The 23162-nt window shown below is 54.4% G+C and overlaps 1 protein-coding gene across 2 annotated transcripts in view; it reads left to right on the forward strand.

Annotated features, from left to right (window-relative positions):
• The window catches only part of COL26A1 (collagen type XXVI alpha 1 chain), a 65205-nt gene that overhangs the window by 19217 nt on the left and 22826 nt on the right, over positions 1 to 23162 (forward strand). The window contains exon 3 of one of the 2 annotated variants that reach the window (XM_012927553.2): positions 9577 to 9680. In XM_012927553.2, the coding sequence (XP_012783007.1) occupies positions 9577 to 9680 (104 nt within the window). The remainder of the gene's footprint in view (positions 1 to 9576; positions 9681 to 23162) is intronic. The other variant, XM_004586966.2, reaches the window with a different exon arrangement.

Here is a 23162-nt window from a genome sequence, read left to right on the forward strand (position 1 = left end):
CCGGCAGCATCTTTAGGATTCCATGAGACAATATGGGCAGCGCAGGCATGTTCCGGGCACCGTGACCCACCTTCAAGGTCCAGCCCACATCTCTGCTTGGTGACGCGGCGGCTGCCTGACCCCTGCCAGGCAGCATGCTAAGTCCTTCAGTTCTGTCCTTCCAGAATCTTCTCTGCCTGCTCTCAGAGCACAACAGGGCTTGTTGGAAGCACCTGTCCGCCTGTCCATCTCTATCCATCCATCCTTCTGTCCTCTGGGCCCCTGGAGAGGGAGCCACATCTGCTCGTTCTTACAGTTCCCTCCCTACTGCTTCCCGTGTCAGCCTCTTCCTTTCAGCCCTTGTCCCCACCCCGCCACCCGCCAGCCTCTTGGACTGCCCACTGCTGGGAGGGCAGCGTCCAGTGTGGAATCCAGAAGGAATCTGAGGTTGTGAGCTCTCATGGCACCACCCATGTCTCCCACGTGGAGGTGAACTTAGCCTTACCCATCAGCAGGAGTGCCTTGGGATGCTGGACCCTGCCCCCTCACAACGTTCCCTGGCACAACGTTCCCTGGAGCCCGGGGTGTGTGTTGCTTCACCTTGCTCTTTCTTCTTCCTTTGTTCATTTATGATTTTTGTTCACTCACATCTCCTGTGGGCTGCCTGCACAGCAGCTCATGGCTAAGCAAGGGATGGATTTTTTTTGTTTTGTTTTGTTTTGAACTCATTTGGACATATCTGTGTCAGGTTCTTCATTTGAAAGATCATCAGAAAGAGAGGGAAAGATACAGATGCAGAGAGAGAGAGAGAGAGAGAGAGAGAGAGAGAGAGAGAGCTCTTCCATCTGCTGGCTCACTCCACAAATGCCCATGAAAGCCAGGACTCGGCTAGGCTGAAGTTGGGAGCAGGGGTCTGGAGTTCCTCCCGGGTCTCCCACATGGGTGGGCAGGCCCCAAGCACCAGGGCATCTTCTGCTTCCTTCCTAGGCACATTAGCAGGAAGCTGGATCAGAAGTGGAGCAGCTGGGACTCAAACTGGCATCCTGCTATGGGATGTGGGTGTTGCGAGCAGCAGCCCAACCTACTGCCCCCAACCCTACCGCATGTGTCCATCTGTTTCTAAGGCCTGTTCTTCAGCCTGTTGATGTACATACTGGTTACTCTGCCAGTCTCGGCTGTTGGGTCTCTAGTGAGTCTTGAAGTCAGGTGGATCTAATCTTCTCACTTTATGCTTCTTCAGAATTGGTTTGAATAGTGGAATCCTTTGTATGTTCATATACATTTTAGAATAATCTTGTCCGTGTGTACCAAAAAAATACTTGATGGGATTTTAATAGGAATTGTATTAAATATCTGTTTATGCATTTTATGCTTTTAAAATATTTAAAATATACCTGCTTTGCTAGATTTTCTCTTGATTATTTTATTTTTTTGAGTGATCATAAAAAGTATTGTTGGGTGTCAAATGCGTAAAGTTCCATTTTCTATTTTGATGTCTTAGCGGTCTTTGCTAGTATGGAAATACCATGGGTATTCGTGTTTATCTTGTAGCTGGTGACCTTCCTGAACTCACTCACTGGTTCTGGGAGTTTTGTTTAGTTTTCTGCAGATTCTGGGACACTTTCTGTGCTTTCAGTTGCAGCTGGAGACAGCCTTCTGTTTGTTTTGTTTTGTTTTTCCTTTCCGATGTGTGTATGCCTTCTAGTTCCTGGTCTTGCTTTTGGACTGGCTAAACTTCCCTCACTGAATTGAACAAGAACAGAGAGAGAAGATAGAGTGCTTCATTTCCAATACGTAGAAAGAGAGAGTGCACTTCCATCCACTGCAAAATGTCCACACAACCAAGGCTGGGCTGAGGTCAGCACAGGACAGGAGCCACCTCATCTCCACGGCCAACTGCTGGACTGTCTCTGCTTTCCGCTGGGGCGGCGTTAGCAGGAGCCGGGAGCCAGGAGCAGGTGTTTAGCCCAGGGGCTCCTGTGCTCTCTCCAAGGGATGGGAGGAGATGCTCTTCTTCAGGCCCAGGCAATTCTGAAAGTTTTTATCGTGGAGGTGTTGAATTTTCTCTAATACTTTTTTTTAAAAATATTGATTAATCATTGGGTGAATTTTTCCCCTTGTCTTGTTAGTATGGTGATTGCAGGGATTTTCACCTTTTAAACCAGCGTTGCAGCTAGCTGGCTGTTGGTAACGGGGGACGTGCGAGCGTCCACCCGGACTCTGTTTGCTAGTCTCTTGGGAGGACTGTCTGAGTCCATAGCCACCGTGCCTGCAGGCTGCCAGCTTGCCCGGCTTGCAGTGGCCTCATCTGGCCTTGGTTCCAGGGTAGTAACAACCATTTCACAAACCAAACAAGGACGTGTTGCCTGCCGCCCCATTGTATCACAGATGTGCGTGCTTGTGAACATGCCTGGTAGAGTCTGCAGAGAAAGCAGCTACGTCTGCCTACTCCTTTGGAGCAATTTATAAGCCACCAATGTCATTTCCTGTATAATTACAGGGAATGTTCAAGTGGTCTGTTTGCATTGAGTGAGTTGTGATCATCTCTTGCCTGTTCTTTTCTTTTTTTTTTTTTCATTGTTTCGTCTTACCTGAGGTATTAATTTAAAAAAAGAAAAGAAAAGAAAAAAAGAGATTTATTTACAGACAAAGAGGAGAAGATAAAGAGGGAGAGACAGTGAGATCTTCTATCTGCTGGTTTATTCCCCAAATAGCTATAACAACTAGGGCTGGGCCAGGCGGAAGCCAGAAGCCAGGAACTCCATCTGGGTCTCCCATGTGAATGCAGGGACCCAAGCACTGGGGCCATCCGCTGCTGCTTTCCCAGGTGCATTCGCTGGGAGAAAAAGTTGGGTAAAAAGTAGAGGAACTGGGACTGGCACCATGGCTCAACTGGCTAATCCTGCACCCACAGGCACTGGCATCTCATATGGGCGGCGGTTCATGTCCCCGCTGCTCCACTTCGTATCCAGCTTCCTGCTAATGCGCCTGGGAAGGCAACCGAAGACAGCTCAAGTGCTTGGGACTTTGCTTCCCGTATAGGAGACCCAGATGGAGTTCCAGGTTCCTGGTTTCTGCCTGTGCCAGGCTTGGCCATTGTAGCTATTTTGGGAGTGAACCAGTGGATGGATGGATGGATGGATGGATGGTGTGTGTGTGTGTGACTGCCTCTCAATCAATCAATTTTTAGAAAGGAATGCTTCATCCCATCCACACAGGCAAGGTTGGTTCCCAGCCGTGCTTTGAGCGTGCTGACGTCACTGCCTTTAAGGGCATGGCGTGGTCTGGTCCCAGCGCAGGCACCAAAGTGCCTCAGGTGTCTGTGCCTGCTGGGTCCAGAAAGTGGCTCCCAGATCCCTTCCCAAGGAGAGTGGGTGTTAATATGGCCCTCAGGGAGGGCTCTGGGGTGGAAGGCCAAGTGGGTGGGAGCATTCCGGAGAGTGGGCTGGGCTGTTTGCTGTGGCCTTTTCCTGTTCCGTGGTTTTTAATCCAGGGGAGTTGTGTCACATGCTCAAGTGAATTACAGGCAAGGGTGAGGGGTGGCACCCCCGGCTGACAGCCACTGGCCAGCAGGAGCCCCAGAGGCCTTGGTGGGCGTGGTTTGCTCAATGCCTGGGTGCCCTGCCTCGCAGTGGGAATGGGAAGGTGCTCCAGCCACCCACCAGTTCACCCGTTGGGACAAGCACTCCCGTGGGACAAAAGCTGGAAGCTGGTGTGTTGTGTGTGTGTCTGTGTGTGGGGCTGTGTGAATCCAAGCCTGGCAGCCTTGGAGGGACGCCAGGGTCAGGGATTTCCATGGGGGGGCAGGGCCTGAGCTGAGATGGGGGGTGAGGGGAGGGGCTGTGAGTGGGGAAGAAGGATTCCTGTCCAGTCGATGGTCCCAGGGGCCGCTCTCCGGGGAAATGGCTGGATGGGGAGACTTCCCTGTGAGGCAGAGCACCCTGAGTATCCTTCGTTTTTGCCACACACACCTGGTTCCCAACTGGAGGATGTGCCGGAACGTGTCGGAACATGCCGGCATGTGCTGGCCTGTGCATGTTGCTTGCACGGTTGGGGCGGGGGGTTGGGGAGATCTGATGCCACAGATACTGTCCCTGGACTCCCCCTCCCCCTGCCCCAGCAGGCCCTGTTAGAGTGCCAAGGCCTGACCCAGGGAGGTGGGGGTTAAGTTTCCTTCCTCGGCTCCCCCTACCGTGGGCTGGCCCGCTGGCCCCTCAGAGTTCTTTGATGCCAACCTTTTCCAGATGTGGGGCTTGCCAGAACCCGGGGGGGGGGCTTCATGGGCCTCCTCTCTTCCCCCCTGCCCAGAGGGTCCCCCACAAGCCAGCCTCCTCCCCTCTAGTACTGCTGCCTGCTGTGGAAGCCCACGAGGCTAGAACCAACCCTGGATTTAAGGTTCTTTCCGGGAACTTGGTCTTTCTTTCCAGCCCCCCATCCTCCTCCTCCTCCTGTAGGGGTGAAGCTATATCCCCCCTTCTCCCTGTACCTCCCACCCAACCCTGCAGCGGGGACTCGTCTGGGGCCCTATCCACTGTCACGCAGCGGGGCCCCTGGCTGTGGGCTAGTGTGGGAAGGGAGGCCTGGATGGAGGAAGCCACCCATCTGTGCTGTGGCCAGAGGCTGGGACCCCCGCCTGCTGCCTCCAGCGTGGGCTGGGGCTGGACCCCTCCTCGTCCCTCCCCACAGACCCCGCTGCTATTAATCAAGAGCTGCCTAACCTCCTGCCGGCGTCTCCGAAGCCCCCACTCCCGTTTCCTGTTGAGTCTCCGGCCTGTCTCGCTTGCCTCCCAGTCTGTTCCTCTCCATGGGGGTCCCTGGTGAGGAAGTGGGGCCCAGAGGGTGTAGTGCCCAGCCAGGGAGGGGGTGCCCAGCTCGGTCACAAGGGTCTCTGGGCTGGCAGTGACGTCCTGCATAGGATGAAGGTGTAGGGCCAAGGCAAGGTCCCAGCCCCCACCCAGGCTTCGGACAGCTATTCCTTGGAGGGCCTTGCAAGGATTTTGTGGCCCCTGTGAGGGAGGGTCCTGGGGCAGGTGCAGCTGCAGGGGGCGTGGCCCTTCTCAGGGGGTTGTCAAATGGATAACATAGTTCCTGTCCCCTGGGCCAGGGGCTATGCTGCTTTGTAGCCTGGGTGCTAACCCTGACCTCAGTTTTGCCCTCTATCAAGTGGGGCCGTTTACTCACCTCTGCCCTTCCCTCTGTTCTTTCTCCCTTCCCGTCTCTGTCCGATTCCCAGGGTTCTCTAGTTGTCCCCGGGGAGCCAAGGGTAAGCGGGGCAAGGAGGGGTGGTCTTTCTTGAAAGCAGCTTCCAGGAACTTCTCTGCTCCACAGCCCTGGGTAGCTGCATTGGTGGCCAGGGTAGCGGGTGGTCTCCCAGAGTGTACATAAGGCTGTCTTTTGAATCACAGAAAAACCACATCAGATCTGTTTATTGTTCATTCTACACAAAGAGAGATGGAACTGCTGATTTTCATATATGCAAATATAGGCAGTGCGCAGCACACACATACGGTAACAGGCGGCCACTGTGGGTTCAGGAACAGCCCAGTGTCCACAGGCTGAACCCAGCCTCCCTGCCTCCATTCTAGAACTTTCTCAGCCTGTTTTCTAGGAGCTGTCCCATGGGCCCATCAGAGCACCCTGCTCCCCCACATGCACCAAATACAACGAAGGGGCAGGTAGGCAGCAGCCCAGGATGGGGCGCAGGTCCCTGGCTGGTCTCTGTGACACAGGGGCAGCAGTGCAGGCGGGAAGGGGTGGGGCACACAGCTAATCAGGGAGTGCAGTTCCTCTAAGTTCCCCTTCCTTTTCTGAGCTGCTTTTACCCTGTAGAAAATGGGCACATGGAGCCAGCGAGCGGGCGCCCCTGTTCTGCCCATTCTCCAGGCTTCTCGCAAGGGGACAAGACCCTGGTGACAGACACGAAAGTAGGCCTCAAAGCGTGCACCTTAAAGGCTGCTTCCTGCTGCTGGGAAGGGCTCCAGGGAACGTGACCCGCAGGATGCCGCATTGCAGGGGTCGTGGAGCCCCGCGCACACTCACACCACGGCTAGCCTGGAGTGTGCTTTCTCCGAGTGGGTGTGGTGGGACTTGCTGGCAGCACGCATTGGACTGAAACACACAGGAAGGCTTCTTGGGAAACATGTGGAATATGGAATTATGAGATCTGTTCATTGTCCCTGCCTTTTTTTCTTTTGCGGGGTGTGTGTAGGGAGGGCGCGAAATTCATACCCACGAGAGGTTTCCAACATGTTCACAGAAAAAGTGCAGCATGAAAAAGCTCTGTGCAGATTTCAAACTATTTTTTCCATTAAAATAAAAATCCTACGTTTTCCCATTAACTTCTGGTTGATAGGATCATCAAGTCCATTTCTGGCCGTACACTCTGGAGGGATCCTGCTCACCAGGACCTGTGCAGGGGTGTCTGTAATATTAATATATTTCTTAAAGATTTATTTATTTTTTATTGGAAAGGCAAGTTTACAGAGAGGACAGACAAAAAGATCTTCTATCTGCTGGCTCACTTTCCAGATGGTCACAACGGTCAGAGCTGAGCTGATCTGAAGCCAGGAACCTCCTCTAGGTCTCCCTCAAAGGTGCAGGGTGGGCCATCCTCTGTTGCTTTTCCAGGCCACAAGCAGGGAGCTGGATGGGAAATGGAGCAGCCAGGACATAAACCCAGCGCCCATTTGAGATCCCAGCAGTTTGCAAGGAAGGATTTAGCTAGCTATGCCATTGTGCCAGGCCCTTGTAGTGTTTTTGTTCACTGTGGCACAGAATCAGAGGCAATTCAAGTGTCTGTCCACAGGAAAATGTGCAGGTTGTGGCATGTGTGGTATGTTTGTATGAAGAGGCATTCCACAGGCGTAACAAGAAACAAAGTCCCATTGCCTTGAATGATAGGAGTGGATCTTAGATGGGACAAATTGAAGCAGAACACACAAAACTCATCCACAGGGAGAGAGCTGGGACTCCCCATCACCTGGGGAACTTGCAGGTTTACGGCAGTGCTGTGTACCCACAGGTGAGCATCACCCCACCAAAGGCTGCCTTGATCCTTCCATCTCACTGCATGTCAATTGCGAACTCCGCTGCTGTGTGCAGAAGGCTGCCTTCCTACCACCTACCTGTGTGTGGTCTTGTGTTCACGTGTGGATGGTGTGAGGGACGTGTGGGGGGTGGTGGTGGGAGGGAGACTCCGGCCACACGCCTGGGCACACTGTAGCCCACAGTGGCCTTGTTCACTGGGCATCCCACCTACTGCCCACAGTAAGCTTTTGGGAAGTGATTGCTGAGGGCATGGGCAGGGGTCAGGTGACAGCCACGCTCTGAACAAGAGGAGGACAGGGGAAGGAGCCTGTCTACCCTGGCTAGGGACAGAGATACTTCGCAGGAGAGGAGGGGACATCTGAGTCGTACCCTGAAGGGGGCAGGCAGAGGACCCCCTGCATGTGAAAAGGCACTGGGGCCAGAAAAGCAGCTGGTGGCTTGGTATGCAGGTGGTGGTGGTGGACGCTTGGGCTGGTGGTGGCAGGAGGCTGACCCCGGGGGGTTTGGTGTCTCTGTGAGAGTCACTGGAGGTTCTGAGAAAGGGTAGTTACCAAACTGGATGTAGAGGAGGGCCGGAAGGTGAAATTCCCTAGGGTTAGTGGCTCCACCAGCCCCACCGGCCCCACTGGCCCCACTGGACAGCCTCTGGCATGCAGGTGAGACCCATGCTGAGCCTTGGGAAGCAGCGCCACCTACTGGTGTGCTCTCACCATGCATGTGCAGGCTGGGTGGTCCATGGTCCAGCCTCGGTGACCCTCAGAACAGGGGTGCACTGGTGGGAAAGAGAGGTGCATCCCACCTCACCTCCTCCAGGAAGGGGAATGAACTCTCCCCCTGGATCCGGGTCCCTCCTGCAGGTGGTGGGAGGAAAACTGTTCTGCTGGGCCCGGTGCAATGGCTCAGTTTCTAAATCCTTGTCTTGTATGCGCCGGGATCCTATATGGGCACAGGTTCATGTCCAAGCGGCTCTACTTCCTATCCAGCTCTCTGCATTGTGACCTGGGAAATAAACAGAGGATGGCCTAGGGCCTTGAAACCTTGCACCCATGTGGGAGACCCAAAAGAAGCTCCTGGCTTCTGGTTTTGGATCAGCTCAGCCCCAGCCATTGCAATCATTTGGGAACTGAGCCAGCAAAATGGAAGATGTCACTCTCCTTTGCTGTGTAAATCTGCCTTTCCAATAAAAATAAATAAATCTTTTTAAAAAGTAAAAAATCGGTGTGATGGGATTGTTCTGCTTCCAAATTTCAGAAATCCACTTGCTGGCTCATGCGTTTTGGTCAACGGTGTATATGGGTCTCTAGGTGTCCCACTGGCTGCCAGTGGGGTCCTCATTCTCCATGCACCCTTCGTGTTGACCACAGGCAACAGGGGAATGTTTATGAGGTCAAGAGTTTTGTTTGCAAGGGAGATGACAGCTGTCTTCAAGCAACAGGACTCCATGGACTCCCTCTGTGTCACTTGGTCCCATGTTTTGTTTTCACTGTCCTGGAAGCATCACAAGATACTATTGAATTAATTGAGCTTCCATCTGCTGGTTCACTCCCCAAATGGCCTCCATAGCCAGGGCTGTGCCAGGCCAAAGTCAGGACCTAGGAACTGCTTCCGAGTCTCCCATTTGGATGGCAGGAGTCCAAGTACCACCCGGGCCATCTACCATTGCATTAGCAGGGAACTGGATAAAGCAGAGCAGCTGGGGGGTATGGAATGCTGGCATTGCAATGGGCCAGTGGGCAGCTTAACCCACACTGCCACCCCAACCTTATGCTGGAGCTGTCTCCTTGCTACGACAGTCCCATGCCTGTAGTCCGAGTTCTCGAGGCTGGGATTTCTTTTAAGATTTTTTTTTTTAATTGGAAAGCCATTATACAGAGAGGAGGAGATAAAGAGAGGAAGATTTTCCATATGCTGATACACTCCCCAAGCGGCTGCAACAGCCAGAACTTCACTGATCCGACACCAGGAGCCAGGAGCCTCTTCCGTGGGTTTAGGGTCCCAAGGCTTTGGTCTGTCTTCCCAGGCCACAAACAAGGAGCTGGATGGGAAGCAGGGCTGCTGGGATTAAAACCAGCACCCATATGGGATCCTGGTGTGTTCAAGGTGAGGACTTTAGCTGCTAGGCTACTGTGCTGAGCCCGGGTGACTTGGTTTTGAGTCCATGACCACCACTGCAGGCAGGGTGCAAATGGGTGCTGTACATAAATTCATTGAAAAGTCAGTAGGAAGAAAAGCTGGCTGGGGGAGAGGTGGGCGTGGCTGCTGCAGGCATGGCTTCAGCCTGGCACACACCCCAAGTGTTTTCTTTTCATATTCCTGTGTAGTCAGGTGTAACACCTCCCCCCGCCCAAGAGGACACAGTTGTGGAAGGGCAGAGCTAGGAAGACCTTTTGCTGTTCACACAGAGGGGGGAGGTGACTTGGCTTGGACCACACAGTCAGGAAGTAGAGCAGCGTCCCATGGGGCTGGGTAGACAGAGCAGCCTGGGCGGTCTCTGGAAGTGGGGTGGAGGAGGGGGAGGCTGGCACCTTGCTGATGCTGTCCTCCTGTTAGTTACAGGACCCTCATCAGGCCTACATACCGAGTGTCCTACCGCACAGTGACAGCGCTGGAGTGGAAGTGCTGCCCTGGGTTTACTGGGAGCACCTGCGAAGAGGGTGAGTCTGTCTGGGCGTGACTGCGGGTGCCTGACGCGCTGGCTGGGCGTGGCTTCAGGTGCCAGGTTGGTGTGGCTGCAGATATGCCTCCACGGGGCATGGCTGCAAAGGGAGTGAGCCCTCGGTGGGGCATGGCTGCATGGGGAGCAATGTCCCCTGATGGAATGTGGCTGCAGCTGTGCCAGGAGCTGGTGGGGCGTGGCTACAGGGGGAGTGAGGGTTCCTCCCCAGCTAGGATATGGTTGCAGGTGCATCAGGTTCCGGCTGGGTGTGGGTCGAGTCTCTGGATGCCTCTGGTTCCAGGGCCCCTAGTCCTGGGGGCAACTGCCTCATCCCCACATATGCTTTGTGGCTGCACCACTTCCTGTCTGATCCAGGACTCTGGGCTGGCTGCTTGGGAAGAGACTGGCCGCTTGGGATGGGGCTGGCTGTCTTGCCTGGGGTCCTCGTTTGCTTTCTAGCCAGTTTCTTCTACCTCTTGGCTCCAGTGCTCCCACAGCCAGGGCAGGCAGTGGTAGAGCTGGATGGTACAAGTGAACATCACCCACCCACCTGTGCAGGCTGCCTCCCAAGCTCATTGGGCACATTGTGGGTTTTCTTAGTGTCCTGCCATGACAGTACAAGTTTACCCTAGCACCTGTTGCTCTGGCTGCCTCTTTTGGATACTCTTCGCAAACTGAATGAGTACAGCGCAGCCGCTCACACACAGCAGGTGCAACAAGAACCCGTGAAGGGCAGTCCCAGCTGCCCAGGAGAGCCTGACCTCCAGGGCAGGTGCAGGTGCCAATGGTCTCTGGGCCCACCCTGCCGAGCAGAGCAGGGCTACTCCTTGGCATCTCATCTGAAGAAAGACATTCTGATAAAGCTCCCTCCATCTTGGTTGCCCATCCGCTCATCAGGACAAGGCAGAGTTCCTGGGCTGAGTGGGAAGCCATGCCAGCATGGCTCAAGGGCACGCGCAGCCCCTTGGGGTTGGTGCCAGGCCCCTCTGGCTGGGGAGGAAGTTTGCAAGTTTGTCAACCTGGCATGGGGTGAGTGTCGCAATTCGGTGTGGGGGGCATGAAGTCGGCCTTGGGTTTGAGTGGCCCCTTCCCCACTGTGAGCAGGAGGCTCTTGCTGCAGAACAGTGGGAGTTCGGCAACTGGGGAGGGCGGCTGAATGAGGAATTTCCCCAAAGGTTAGATCTAAGCTAGGCCCTGACTTCCGGCCTCTTCCTACCACGTAGGGTTCTGTCCCATTATTCCTGTACGGGTCTCACTTCTGCCTCTCAGGAACCCCTTTAGGTCAGTGAGGAGCTGTTTACTGCCTTTATTTTTATTTTTATTTTTATTTTAAAGATTTATTTTATTCCTTTGAAAGGCAGAGTTACAGGGCAGGGGGACTTTTCTATTCAGTGGTTCACTCCCCAAGTGGTTGTCACAGCAGGGGCTGGATTAGGCCAAAGTCAGGGGTTTCCTCTGGGTCTCCCATGAAGGTGCAAGGGAGCCCAGCACTTGAGCCACCTTCTGCTGCTTTTCCAGGTGCATTGGCAGGGAGCTGGATCAGGAATTGGAGCAGCCAGGACTTGAACTGGCACTATATAGCCTGCGACACCAGTTTCACTGGCCATACCACACCTGGTTGACTGGGTTTTGTGAGATTCCCTCCCTGGGTGGCCCTGGAGTTAGAAGACTAAGCCCGGAGGGTACATGTCCCTTCTTGTCCAGCAGTGGGTCTTCAAACTGTCCAAGGTGGGCCTGGAGCAATGGCTAAATCCTCACCTTGCATGCCAGGATCCCATATGGGTGCAGGTTCATGTCCTGGCTGCTCCAATTTTGTTCCAGCTCCCTGCTGGATGTGGCCTGGGAAAACAGCAGAGGACGGCCTAAAGCCTTGGGAACCTGTATCCACATGGGAGACCCGGAAGAAGCTACTGGCTCCTGGCTTTGGATTGGCTTAGCTCTGGCTATTGTGACCACTTGGGGAGTGAACCAGCAGACAGAAGATCTTTCTATCTCTCCTTCTCTCTGTAAATCTGATCTGTCTTTCCAATAAAAAAAAGAAGTCTTCAAACTGCCCATGGAGAACATGCCTCACGAGGCAACTCATTACGGGTTTCAAAATATTTTGCACCAAAAATAACTTTGAATTCCATTTTCGGTGAACTTCTGAACAGCCGTGTGTGTTCAAATGCATCCTATCTTTTGTTGTGTAACACAAGTAGTATTTGTGTATCCGCCTACTTGCTAAAACTTGTAACCCTCAACCCTTCCTCACAGAGCTCCAGGCCTGAGTTAGGGTGCTGTGGTTCAGCAGGAGCAGGTCGGGCATCCATACCATGTAAGGTCTGGTTACACCAAACTGTGTACTATACAAAGCTTAGGATTGGCTGCGGGGCTCGCAGGAATATACCCTGCACTTCCTTCAGACCAGCGGTCCAGAACCCGCTGATTAGCAGATATTCAGGATGACTTTCTGGAATGGAGCCACCGGGAAAGCTGAGAATCAGCAGTATCTATGGCAACGTGTTTAGGACTCTTTTTTTTCCTGATGACAAACTCTCGGAGTAGAAGTGGAAACGCCCAGAACGTTATCCTCCCCCCTGGGGTAACTCAAGTCGGGTGTGGGAGCTCTGCTTTCTCCCTGGCTTGGCTTCCCCCGACCCAGGTTGGCCTCCACCTCCCACAGTCCTAACCGCCTTCTCTGCAAGTTCCCGTGCGCTGGTGAGGCAGGTGGCTGTAGGACTCAGACGGCCCTGTTCTCCATCACCTCACAGCCAACATCTGCGAACGTTCGTTTGCTGCCTTTTGTCCTAGTTTCTGGCTGTGGATGGCAGGAGGACACATTTAGGAGTGAGTGAGTATAGCTTGACTGGAAGCAGAAATGTGCATTTTTCCTCATTAGCTTTTTCCCCCCTCTTCTTCGCTGTATTATTTATGAGTTGTTCTAGGAATTACAGCATGCGTTCTTAGCTTATCATAAACTTAGCCCATATATGGAACGATTCCATTGTCAGATGGAAGAAACTTTCAATAATACGACTCCATTTATCCCCGCCTCCACTCTGTCCCGTGTCTGTTGCCATAGATCTTTTTTTTTTAAAGATTTATTCATTTTATTACAGCCAGATATACACAGAGGAGGAGAGACAGAGAGGAAGATCATCCGTCCGATGATTCACTCCCCAAGTGAGCCGCAACGGGCCGGTGCGCGCCAATCCGAAGCCGGGAACCTGGAACCTCTTCCGGGTCTCCCACGCGGGTGCAGGGTCCCAATGCATTGGGCCGTCCTCAACTGCTTTCCCAGGCCACAAGCAGGGAGCTGGATGGGAAGTGGAGCTGCCGGGATTAGAACCGGCACCCATATGGGATCCTGGTGCATTCAAGGCGAGGACTTTAGCCGCTAGACCACGCCGCCGGGCCCAGTTGCCATAGATCTTAAATCTAAATAGGTTGTGAACTTCGCAATTCAGTGTCATATTCTTTTTTGTATCAAATAGGATGTCTTTTGAAAAAGAAAAAAATTATCTAGCTATCTTCTTAAAAAGATGTACTTGTTTATTGATTTGAAATGCAGAATGGGGGGGCAGGGAGATACCTGTTGTCCACCAGTTCACCTCCTAAGTGGCTGCTATAGCCAGAACTGAGCCAGGCTGAAGCCAGGAGCCAGGAACCTCATTGTGGTCCCTCATGGGGGTGGCAGGACCCCTACTACTTGGACCACTATCTGTTGCCTTCCCAGGTTAGCAGGATCAGAAGTGGAACAGCTGAGCCATGAACCGGTGCCTATATGGGATGCCAGTGCCACAGGCAGTGGCTTTATCTGCTACATCATTTCATAGGATAAACTCCTATGCAGAACTGTCTGATCAAAGGACATACACTGGCCATATCGAGGCTTCTGAGTCCCCAGAATTAGCCCAATTGGGCTTCTTTTGACTGACAGTGAAGTTCTGGAAGGTAGTGGAGCGTCATCGTCTTGTTCCCTCTCGAAGGTCCCTTAGTGAGGGTTCTCTGCGGACGCCATCGGGCTGTGCACCTGGTGCTTAGTGGTTTGGGCTAAGGCTGAGTGCAGGGACCGGCTGTAGAAAACAGGCGTTCCTTCGCGTCACAGGTGGGTCCTTAGGGTCATGTTCCACCAGTACAGGTCCCTGAACCAGGGTTCTCTTTGCTCTCAGCTGCCTGGGACCTGTGATCTTGTGGGAAATCCCACCCAAGGTCGTGGCAGGGTCAGGGACAGGGCAGCTGGGTTCCTGGCATGCGTCTGTGCTTCAGCTGACCTTGGCCTTGCATATTGGGAAGATCCCACGATACAGATGCTAGGTTGAACTCAAGCAGGGGATTACACCTCCTCCTTCTTTTTTTATTCCCCCTCTTCTTCTTTCTTCCAGCTGGACGGGAATCTGGCCAGAACAGGAAATGAGTCCCTGGGGAGACGGCAGGAGTAGGGTTGGTGGTGGGGGGCCCCATGTGGGCAGGGTAGACCTGGGGCAGAGCAGCTGCAGTACATAGCTGACTGATTGGAGTCCAGGCTGGGACTGCTGCCGCCCACTGCCCCCCACCCCAGGCTCTGGGTTTGAAATGGCGGGGACTTCAGAGCCAGGAGGGGCTGTCCCAGGAGCAAAGCCACAGCCTCCCTGGCCAGGGTGCCCAGCTCAGCATTCTAGGGACCCAATTCTCAACGAGGTTTCTGAGACCTGCCCTCCTCGCCTTTGAGGAAATGACCCCTAAGTGCTGAAGGGGTTCCTGGGATCTGACTGATGGCAAAGGAGCTGACAGAAGGGCCTGGAGGGGCCAGGAAAACCCCAGTGCTGTGGACTTGAGGCTGCACTCAAGGGTGCTTTGAGATGCTCTGGGTCCCACAGGAGGGTGGGACAGGGTGAGGGTGCTGTTCAGCGTAGGCGCAGAGCCCCTGTGGTTCCAGCTCTGAGCCTACCTCCTGGCTTGCCCACTTTGCTACAGATCTTGTCTGTATGCTCTTAAAGGCAACTTTCACCTTGTAGCAGTCTCAACACAGTTTTGTACTTCCTGCCCATCCCTCCCCAGCACCGGGGTTGTCTTTCCTTCCCACTCAGTTTCCCCACTTCCTGGATCTTCGCTCGCCTTTGGGTGAGGCCAGACTCTGGCTCAGAGCCTCCCATGCACCTGTGGGGTTTGGATGCACAGAGGTGACTTTGTGACTGCACGCAGAGCTGAGCGCATGCGACATTTGATCGGTGGTGGACACTTGTTATTTCCTGTGACAGAGAGCCTGTGGTAGCATAGGGAAGCAGGAGCAGAAGCCAAGGGGGCTGCAGCCTTTACTGGGGTTCCCCTTCTGCATACAAGGCAGAACAGAACAAACTGCTTGGGGTGGGACTCAGTGTATGTGGGCAGCCTCTGGCTGGGAAGGGAGGACTCTTCCCGCCAGGGCTGGGTGGTTTAGAGCAGGAGACAGCTTGGTTGGCTGGTGGTGGAAAGTGGCTACCTGCAAAGGGGACCTGGGCGAGTGGCTGTCCACTGGGCAGTGTCCGAGGAGCTCATAGAGGCCAACACGGCCAGCTCACCACCATCCCAGCAGGCGTGCTTGGCGTGTGTGTGTCTGTGTGGACATGCATGTGTGGGAACATGCGTGTGTGAGTTTCTGTTCAGGGCTCAGTTCCACAAAGCTGCCCCTCCTTCAGATGCCCGCCACAAGTGGGAGAGGGTTGCCCAGACTACCTGCTCATCTGCCAGCTGTCTTAGCCTGTTTGCTGTTGCTAGAACGAAATGCCCGAGACCAGGTCATTTGTAAATAATAGAAGTTCGTATGCTTCATGTCTCAGGGTGTGGTGTTGGCATGGTAGGGCATGGCACAGATGTCAGGGGGCGTGGCGCTGATGCCAAGGATGTAGCACTGGAGGCAAGGGGTGTGGCACCATTTGGAGGGGCACAACATTGGCAACAAGGGATGTGGCATTGATGTCAGGGGGCATGGCGTGAGGCAGAGGCAGGGTATGGCCCGTTGTGGCTGGAGGCCATCCTACGGTGACTGAGCCAGCTGTTACCTAGGGTCTCACACCCTCTTCTAATGGAGCTAGTAATGTCATCTTGGGGTCCCCACCCTCATCACCCCATCCTTATTCCTTCCCAAAGGCCCTTCCAGACGTGATCATCCGTCCTGTGAATTTGAGGGTTTAGCTCCCTTCATGTGAACCAGAGGGGATTTGCTCAGACCATGGCTGCAGCCACCGACCATGCAGCAGTTTCCCCCTCTGACAGTTCCCCGGGACAACTCCAGGTGCTTGCTTTATGGTTAAGGACACTGCTTAAGGGCCAGCCGAGGGGAACGGGTGTGTCATCAGCCAGGGGTGTGATGGAGCGGGTGTGTGGGCAGGGCCTCCATGCCAGCCCCTGGACATGCCACTGCCCAGCACATCCGTGTGTTCACCAACCAGCGAGCCATCATGCAGGACTTTCATATGGGGTGTCATCCTATAAGGCCCAGTGAACCAGGTGGCCCTTCACCAGTGATGAACCCAGTGCTCAGTTCTCCTGTCCTACCAGGCTGGGGCCACCAGTTCGGCCTTGTGGTCACGTGGTGGGCTCTGGGGTCCATCAGCCCCACCCCACAGTTCCCCAGGGACTCCCCTCCCGGGGCCACCAGTTAACCATGAACTCAGGCGTAGCTCAGAAGGCTGTGGTGAATTGCTGAGTGAAACGCCAAAGACCCAGAAAGTCTGTAGGGCCACTGTACTGCAGGACACGTGTGTGCCTGTAGTCCCGAGGGCATGGAGATTGTGTGGCAGAGTGGGCAGTCTGCTACAGCTGGGGCAGGGCCAGTGCTGGCCACAGCCCGCCATCTGATCACAGTGACAAAAGGACCTGCTTGCTCTCCGGAACCCTCAGTACTGGAATCTGTGCTCAGGACCTCAGTCCTTCCAGCTGAAGTGTGGTGGAAGCCCCCGGGGGTGCCCCAGCTCTGCAGGGGTGGGATGTGTTTGTTTCCAAATCCGCAGTTGCCACAAGAATCTCCTCATTAAGATTCCTTATGGCCAGGCCCAGCAACGTGGCCTAGCGGCTAAAGTCCTTGCCTTGAATGCACCAGGATCCCATATGGACGCCGGTTCTAGTCCCGGCAGCTCCACTTCCCATCCAGCTCCCTGCTTGTGGCCTGGGAAGGCAGTCAAGGATGGGCCAAAGATTTGGGACCCTGTTCCAGGTTCTCGGCTTCGGATCGGCGCAGCACCGGCTGTTGCGGTCACTTGGGGAGTGAATCATCGGACGGAAGATCTTCCTCTCTGTCTCTCCTCTCTGTATATCTGACTTTGTAATAAAAATAAATAAATCTTAAAAAAAAAATAAAAAGATTCCTTATGGCCAAGCACTGCATCTCCGCTGTCCCCAATGCGGGGCTGGAATATTCCAGAATCCCTGAGCCTCGCTCTGCCTTTGAGTGGTTATTTATTACTGAATCTTCTCATTCAGCGCTTTCCAGCCCTGTGACCCCGTGAAGGGTCTTCTTCCTTGTCCTTCTCTCTTGATTGCCTCCCTGTTTGTCCCCCCAGAGAGTCTTGGTGATCCCCGAGGGCTGGCTCTTTCTCTCTTGTTTTCTGTCTCTGCAGACCATGTCCAGAGGAACAAGAAAAACTGGGCTTGGAGTCCTCATACTGCACCGACTCCCTAGCTGGAAAATCTGGAACTAGCGGTCAGTCTGATGCTGTGTGACCCGTGCTTGACCAGAGGCTGGGGTCTGTTTCCTGTCACACCACATGCAGCAAACAGGATGAACCAGTGAATGAGTGAAGAGTGAGTGGATGATTACAAGGCCTGGAATTAACACTGGGACTTCAAACTGGGGTATATGATTTATCAGAAAGACAAAGTTGCAGAGAGCTCACTTTCCAAATGACCGCAATAGCTGGGGCCTGAGCAAGGCCAAAGCTGGAAGCCTTTGCATGAGTGGCTGGGGGCCCCAACTCCCTTGGGGCATCACCCGCTCCCTTCCCTGGCACTTTAGTGGCGAGCTGGATCTGGGGCTAAGCGGACGGGACTCGAACCAACACTCATTCTCCAGCTTCTGTGGGTTTCTTTAATACAAGTTTGTTTTTGTGCTCTGGGAACCTTCAGAAATGAAAATCCAAAGAAACTGGCAACCTTGTGTGTTCAAGGTTCCGTGAAGAAGTGGATAGGCCCGGGGAAGTGTGATTGGAAAAGTGGGGGGCTGCTCTGATAGTTAAGAGTCTGGGGGAGGTGAGGCTGATCATGGCCTGCTCTCATTCTGCTCTGGGTCCCTGTGTCTTCAGCGAAAAGGATGATTCGTGGACGACTTGTGGGCAACCAGTTGGCGTGTGATCCCTGCAGGAACCATCAGCTGGGTGGACTCAATGCATTTCCAACTTAGGGTGGGTTTTTTTTCCTGATTATCACCCCATTGTCAATCAAGAACCATCTGTAGGGAACTTGAAAAAGTCACAGAGACATGGCATGAACAGCTTAGTGTGATGCAAACATTGCTTAGCTCCGTGCCTTTATTCTGGACTCCTGCCAGTGTGCTGGACTGTGGGGTGTTGTGTGCTGTGTCAGAGGATGGGGATGGACGTTGTATCTAGGATGATCATATGTGGGCATGTGTGTTAGTGTGTGTATGTTAACTGTATTAGAAGTCCTTGGTGATCCCATGGGCAGGTCAGACATCTGTTCCCTGGATGGGGTACCCCCACCATCTGCCACCTGGAAGCCAAGTGAGGCAGAGGGATTGGAAGGAGATTTAGGAGCCAGGAACTGCTTCTTCAGGGTCTTTCATGTGGGTGCAAGGCCCAAGCATTTGGTTCCATCTTCTGCTGCTTTCTCAGGCACATTAGCAGGGAGTTGGCTCTGAAATGGAGCAACCAGGACTAGAACTGGTGCCCATATGGGATGCTGGCACTGCAGGCAGCAGCTTTGCCTACTACATCATAACTCCCTAACTCGATTTTTTTTGTTTTTGTTTATTTTTTTTTAAGAACTATCTGTGATTGTATCTGTCTACCGTGGGCAGAATAGGAGTCAATTCACTGCAATCCGCAGCTCTGAGCATCCACACAGTGCAACGTTTGCTCTTCATGCTGCCAGGCAGACCTGTGGATGCAGAAACCGCAGCTCTGAGACGTTAAGGAACTTGTGTGCGAGATGCCCAGTTGGTTGGCAGTGGAAACAGCAGTTTCCTCCTGCCTTCCACCGCCTCACCAAGGGAAGAGCCACATGGCTGAGGAGGAAGCCTCAGTGGCCGTCCTGGTGTTGAGGGGCAGTGACCTGTGGGAGCTCATGTCAGACCAGACGTGCGTGCTTGGAGACGCAATCCAAAGTGCCACGTGGGTGCTGCGTGCGGGGTTCCATATGCCATCACCATTCCTGAGGCCAAGGAGACCAAGCTCCTCTGACTCCTTCCCTCTCTGTCCTCGTCATGGGTGCCGGGGCCTCCACCCTACTCAACCTCCGCTGTTCATCTCTGACTGGTCCTAGGACTCTGTGCTCTCTGGGCGTGGCTGGACCTGGAGGTGCGGTCATGGTTGTCACAGCTCAACAGAGCTGAATTCTCCATCCCATGTTCTCTGTGTCCCATCCCCACGGGTTCACAGCCAGGCTTAACAGAGAAGAGGTAGAATGTGGCAGCTGAGGCTCTGGTCCCCGAGCTGGGGGTGCCCCCCACCCCTGGCAGCTCTGCAGCAGGGGGCGACTGCAGACACCCCCTTACCCAGCCAACCCTGCTCCCGCCACTGTGTTTATGGAATTCCTGGCAGCGCAGGCCACGCAGTTGTTTCAGATTAGCATGCAAATTGACCTCGGCGTGGTCCATCTGTTGTTAATCCATGGCCGGTGGATGGGAGATGCCAGCACGGCGGCTATTAGGCACGTCCGTCCCCTAACGTCCCTTCCCGCAGCCTTTGTCTTCCACTCAGGACTGTAATGGCTTCCAGGATGTTTTTTATTCTTCTGCAGACCGCTGCTTCCTCCCGCCTCACACATCAGAGCGGAGCAGTTCCAGTGTGGGGGAGGAATTTATGCGATTTAGGGAATCCGACTCCGGAAGATTAATTCTGTAGCCTGTGGGCGGATTTCCAAGAAACCGCCGGCCCCATGTGTCCACCCCACGGTCAGCAGACAGATACTACAACACCCCCACCCCTGCCATCCTTGGCAACCTTCCTCCTCCTCCCCCCCCCGCCTCCCCCCATCCCCCACCCCACTCCTGTCCCCGGCAGGGACCTGGAGTTGTAGGAGGAAGGGAGTTCAGTGGAGAGGATTCCAGGCAGGTGAGGGTGTGGTGGGGCGAGGCTGGAGGGCCCTGGGGACCACAGAAGCTGAGTGGGTACTGGCGGGGAACAGGATACAGATGTTCTAAAGCCCAGGGACAGGCTGGGTGGCCGGGGCTGGGCAGACTGGACAGCAGCTGGTGAGGCCCTGGCGAAGGGGCCACGACACAGGGCAATGGGGAAAGACACATCTGCAGGTTGGGATGGGGGTCAGGGAGACTGTCCAGCAAGGTCGTAAAAGCCCAGACCGCCTCCATTGGCAACCAGGGCTGGGCTAAGGCTGGAGTGCTCTGCTTAGTGCCAGCTGAGCCTGAGAAAGGCCCTTCCAAGATGGTAGAGCTGGGAAAGTTTCAGAAAGGTTGGTGGATTTTGGTCCCCCAGGGTGGAGTGTTGTCTGATGATGCCCCGGCCAGCACGGCCCTGGCCCAGGCAGTTCCCGTGCCCAGTCACGGTGAGCCAGCTGTGACTGCCATGATGTCACATTCCAGGCCTGCAGCCAGAACTCATGAGCCCTAGGGACGGACAGGTGCCTTGGGAGCTCTTGTTCCCATCAGGCCCTGAGGGCTGGGGAGATACACGGGACCCTGGCACCAGACCTGGCACCTGTACCCCAGCCTGACCAATCTTGGGGACCACCACTGTCCTGGGACCATGTAGTCCTGGTCACTGGGCCATGTGCTGTCCAAAGCCAAGGGTAATGTATACAACTTAGGAAATTTGACATTGGGTGATTTATTCTGTAGCCTGTGAGCCTCCTAGGCCAGGAGTTCCACCCTCACGTCTGATTCCAGCTTCCTGCTAATGGTCACCCCAGGAGGCAGCAAGTGACAGCTCCTGTTTGGGTCCTCACCCACAGGGGAGACCTGGAGTGGAGTTCTGGGCTCCAGGCCTCAGCCTGGTCCACTCCTGGTAACTGCTGAACCAGCAGCTAACACAGCTCTGCCCGTCCATCCCTGTGTCTGTTTTTCTACCTTTCAAATATATAAATCCATTTTTATTTTTCTAAAGATTTATTTGATTTCTTTGAATCAGTTACTTTTTTCTTCTTTTTTGTTTTATAACTTAAATATTTTTTGAAGATTTATTTACTTTTATCGCAAAGTCAGCTATACAGAGAGGAGGAGAGACAGAGAGGAAGATCTTCCGTCTGATGATTCACTCCCCAGGTGACCACAGCAGCCAGTGCTGTGCCGATCCAAAACCAGTAGCCAGGAACTTCCTCCAGGTCTCCCACACAGGTGCAGGGTCCCAAGGTCTTGGGCTGCCCTCGACTGCTTTCCCAGGCCACAAGCAGGGAGCAGGATGGGAAATGGAGCTGCTGGGATTAGGACCAGGGCCCATATAGGATCCTGGCGTGTTCACAGTGAGGACTTTAGCTACTAGGCCACCGCGCCTGGCCCTATTTTTTTTCTAAAGATTTATTTATTTGGGAGGGAGTGTGACGGAGCTGGGGAGACAGATCTTTTGGCCTCTGGTTCACTCCCCAAGTGGCTCCAACAGTCGATGTTAGCCGGGAGCCAGGAACTCCCTTCCAGTTGCCCAGGTGGGTGACAGGGGCCCAGTCCTTAGAGCCATTTTCTGCTGCCTCCGCAGGTGTGTCAATGGGGAGTTGGCCTTCATCTGTCAGCAGACGGAGTCCATAGTCATGGGGAAGCAGGGCAGAGTCTCTGCCACACAGCTGTAGGCCGGAGAAGCAGAGACCACACTGCGCTTGCAGTGTCTGAGTCCCATGCTTGTGGCCTGACAGTGCACTGCATCCCTCATGTGCCAGGCACCCAGCCGAGCTCCTTGGAAGGCGTGCAACCTGGGAGACAGGTATCCTGATGCAGACAGTGCCACTGAGACCAAGAAGGGTTGAAGACCTTGGCCCAAGCACAGCCAGCCAGGGGCTCCATATTGAACCTGTCAACCTCCAGCGGTGTGTGTCGGCCAGAAGTGCTCAGACACACTCTTGACTTGCCCCTGGGCGAAGTGCTGGAGACCCTGGGATTGGTCCCCAAGGAGCATGGGGACTGTTGGTACCCTTTCTCCAGTAAACAGACAGATTGAATGAGCTGAGCAGGAGAGATTGGCTGCAAAGGCAGAAGGAAGTGGAACCAAACGCAGATGGGTCCTTTCAAAGTCACGGAGGTAGGGTGGAGCTGGCTCTCTGGTCCTGCCTGCGTGTTCGCTGCCTGTTTGGGTTGGGGGAGGATGGTGGTGGTCATCCCTAGCTCTCTTGATTCCTTGGATGGGGTCAGGTAAACCACTTAGCTTCGGCTCCACGACGCGCAGCTCTACCAGGAGCCGCTCCATCCCCATCTGGTACAGTGCAGGTGGATACAGGATCCACGCAAGCCTGTGACCTTCAGACAATTTCAGTGAACACCACAGCTCAGACCCAGGGCTGTAGTCTGCCCTGGTGCCTGCTGAAGTCACACATGAGTGACTGAAAGAGAAGAGCCAGGGCTGTGCATGGGAGTCTAGGGTGTGACACAGCACTGGCGTGGGCTGGCAGACACACAGAGCAGTGATCCTGGATTCTTGGCCCTAACTGAACCTTACACAAGCACCCGACAGACACCTCTAAGTCCCACTCCTCACCTGACCTATCTGCCTGTGACATTCCATCTGTGGGTGCCTGTGTACACCTGCTATGCCCAAGTGTTATCTCAAGGTCTTGGCCTTCCTTGGCAGTGGGGTGGGGGTGAGGTCAAGGATTCTTCCAACGCAGCCAGCAGTCCTGCGTTTGCCTTGCCAGCTGCGGGGAGATCCATAGGGGTGGTTTTTCCAGCCCAAGGCCATTGTCTTCTGGAGACACAGGCAGCAGACAGAGGCTCCCCCCTGGCTTCCTGCCACAAATCCCCTCCTCCCCAACTCCCCCTCACTGAGAATGTGGTCTCCAGCGATCGCTCTGGGGCACAGGCGGGCGGGCGGGCAGGCGTGTAAGCCGATCCCCGCCCTGAACGGCGCATTCATGAAAGTTTTGACAGCAAGATTTCATTTCGGAGTGCGTGTTCCCTGGAGGGGTTTATAATAATTGCGCTTGAAATGGAGCCATCGGGCCTCAATGCTTTCCAGATTCGGGGGTGGGCAGGAGTCAGCTCCCTCCTAGGGAAGCTCACCTGGGGAGTCGAAGGATGAGGAGCCCTCCCCAGCCCCGCTGACCCCCTCCCCTGAACCCAGGGTGCTGGGTGGGTGTCCCTGGAGCAGGGGGCCGAGTGTCTGTAGCCTTGACCTAGAGGGCTCGGTTCTTAGCACACTAAGCACAC

Source organism: Ochotona princeps, chromosome 24 (assembly GCF_030435755.1).
Source record: "Ochotona princeps isolate mOchPri1 chromosome 24, mOchPri1.hap1, whole genome shotgun sequence".
NCBI classification, from domain to species: Eukaryota; Metazoa; Chordata; class Mammalia; order Lagomorpha; family Ochotonidae; genus Ochotona; species Ochotona princeps.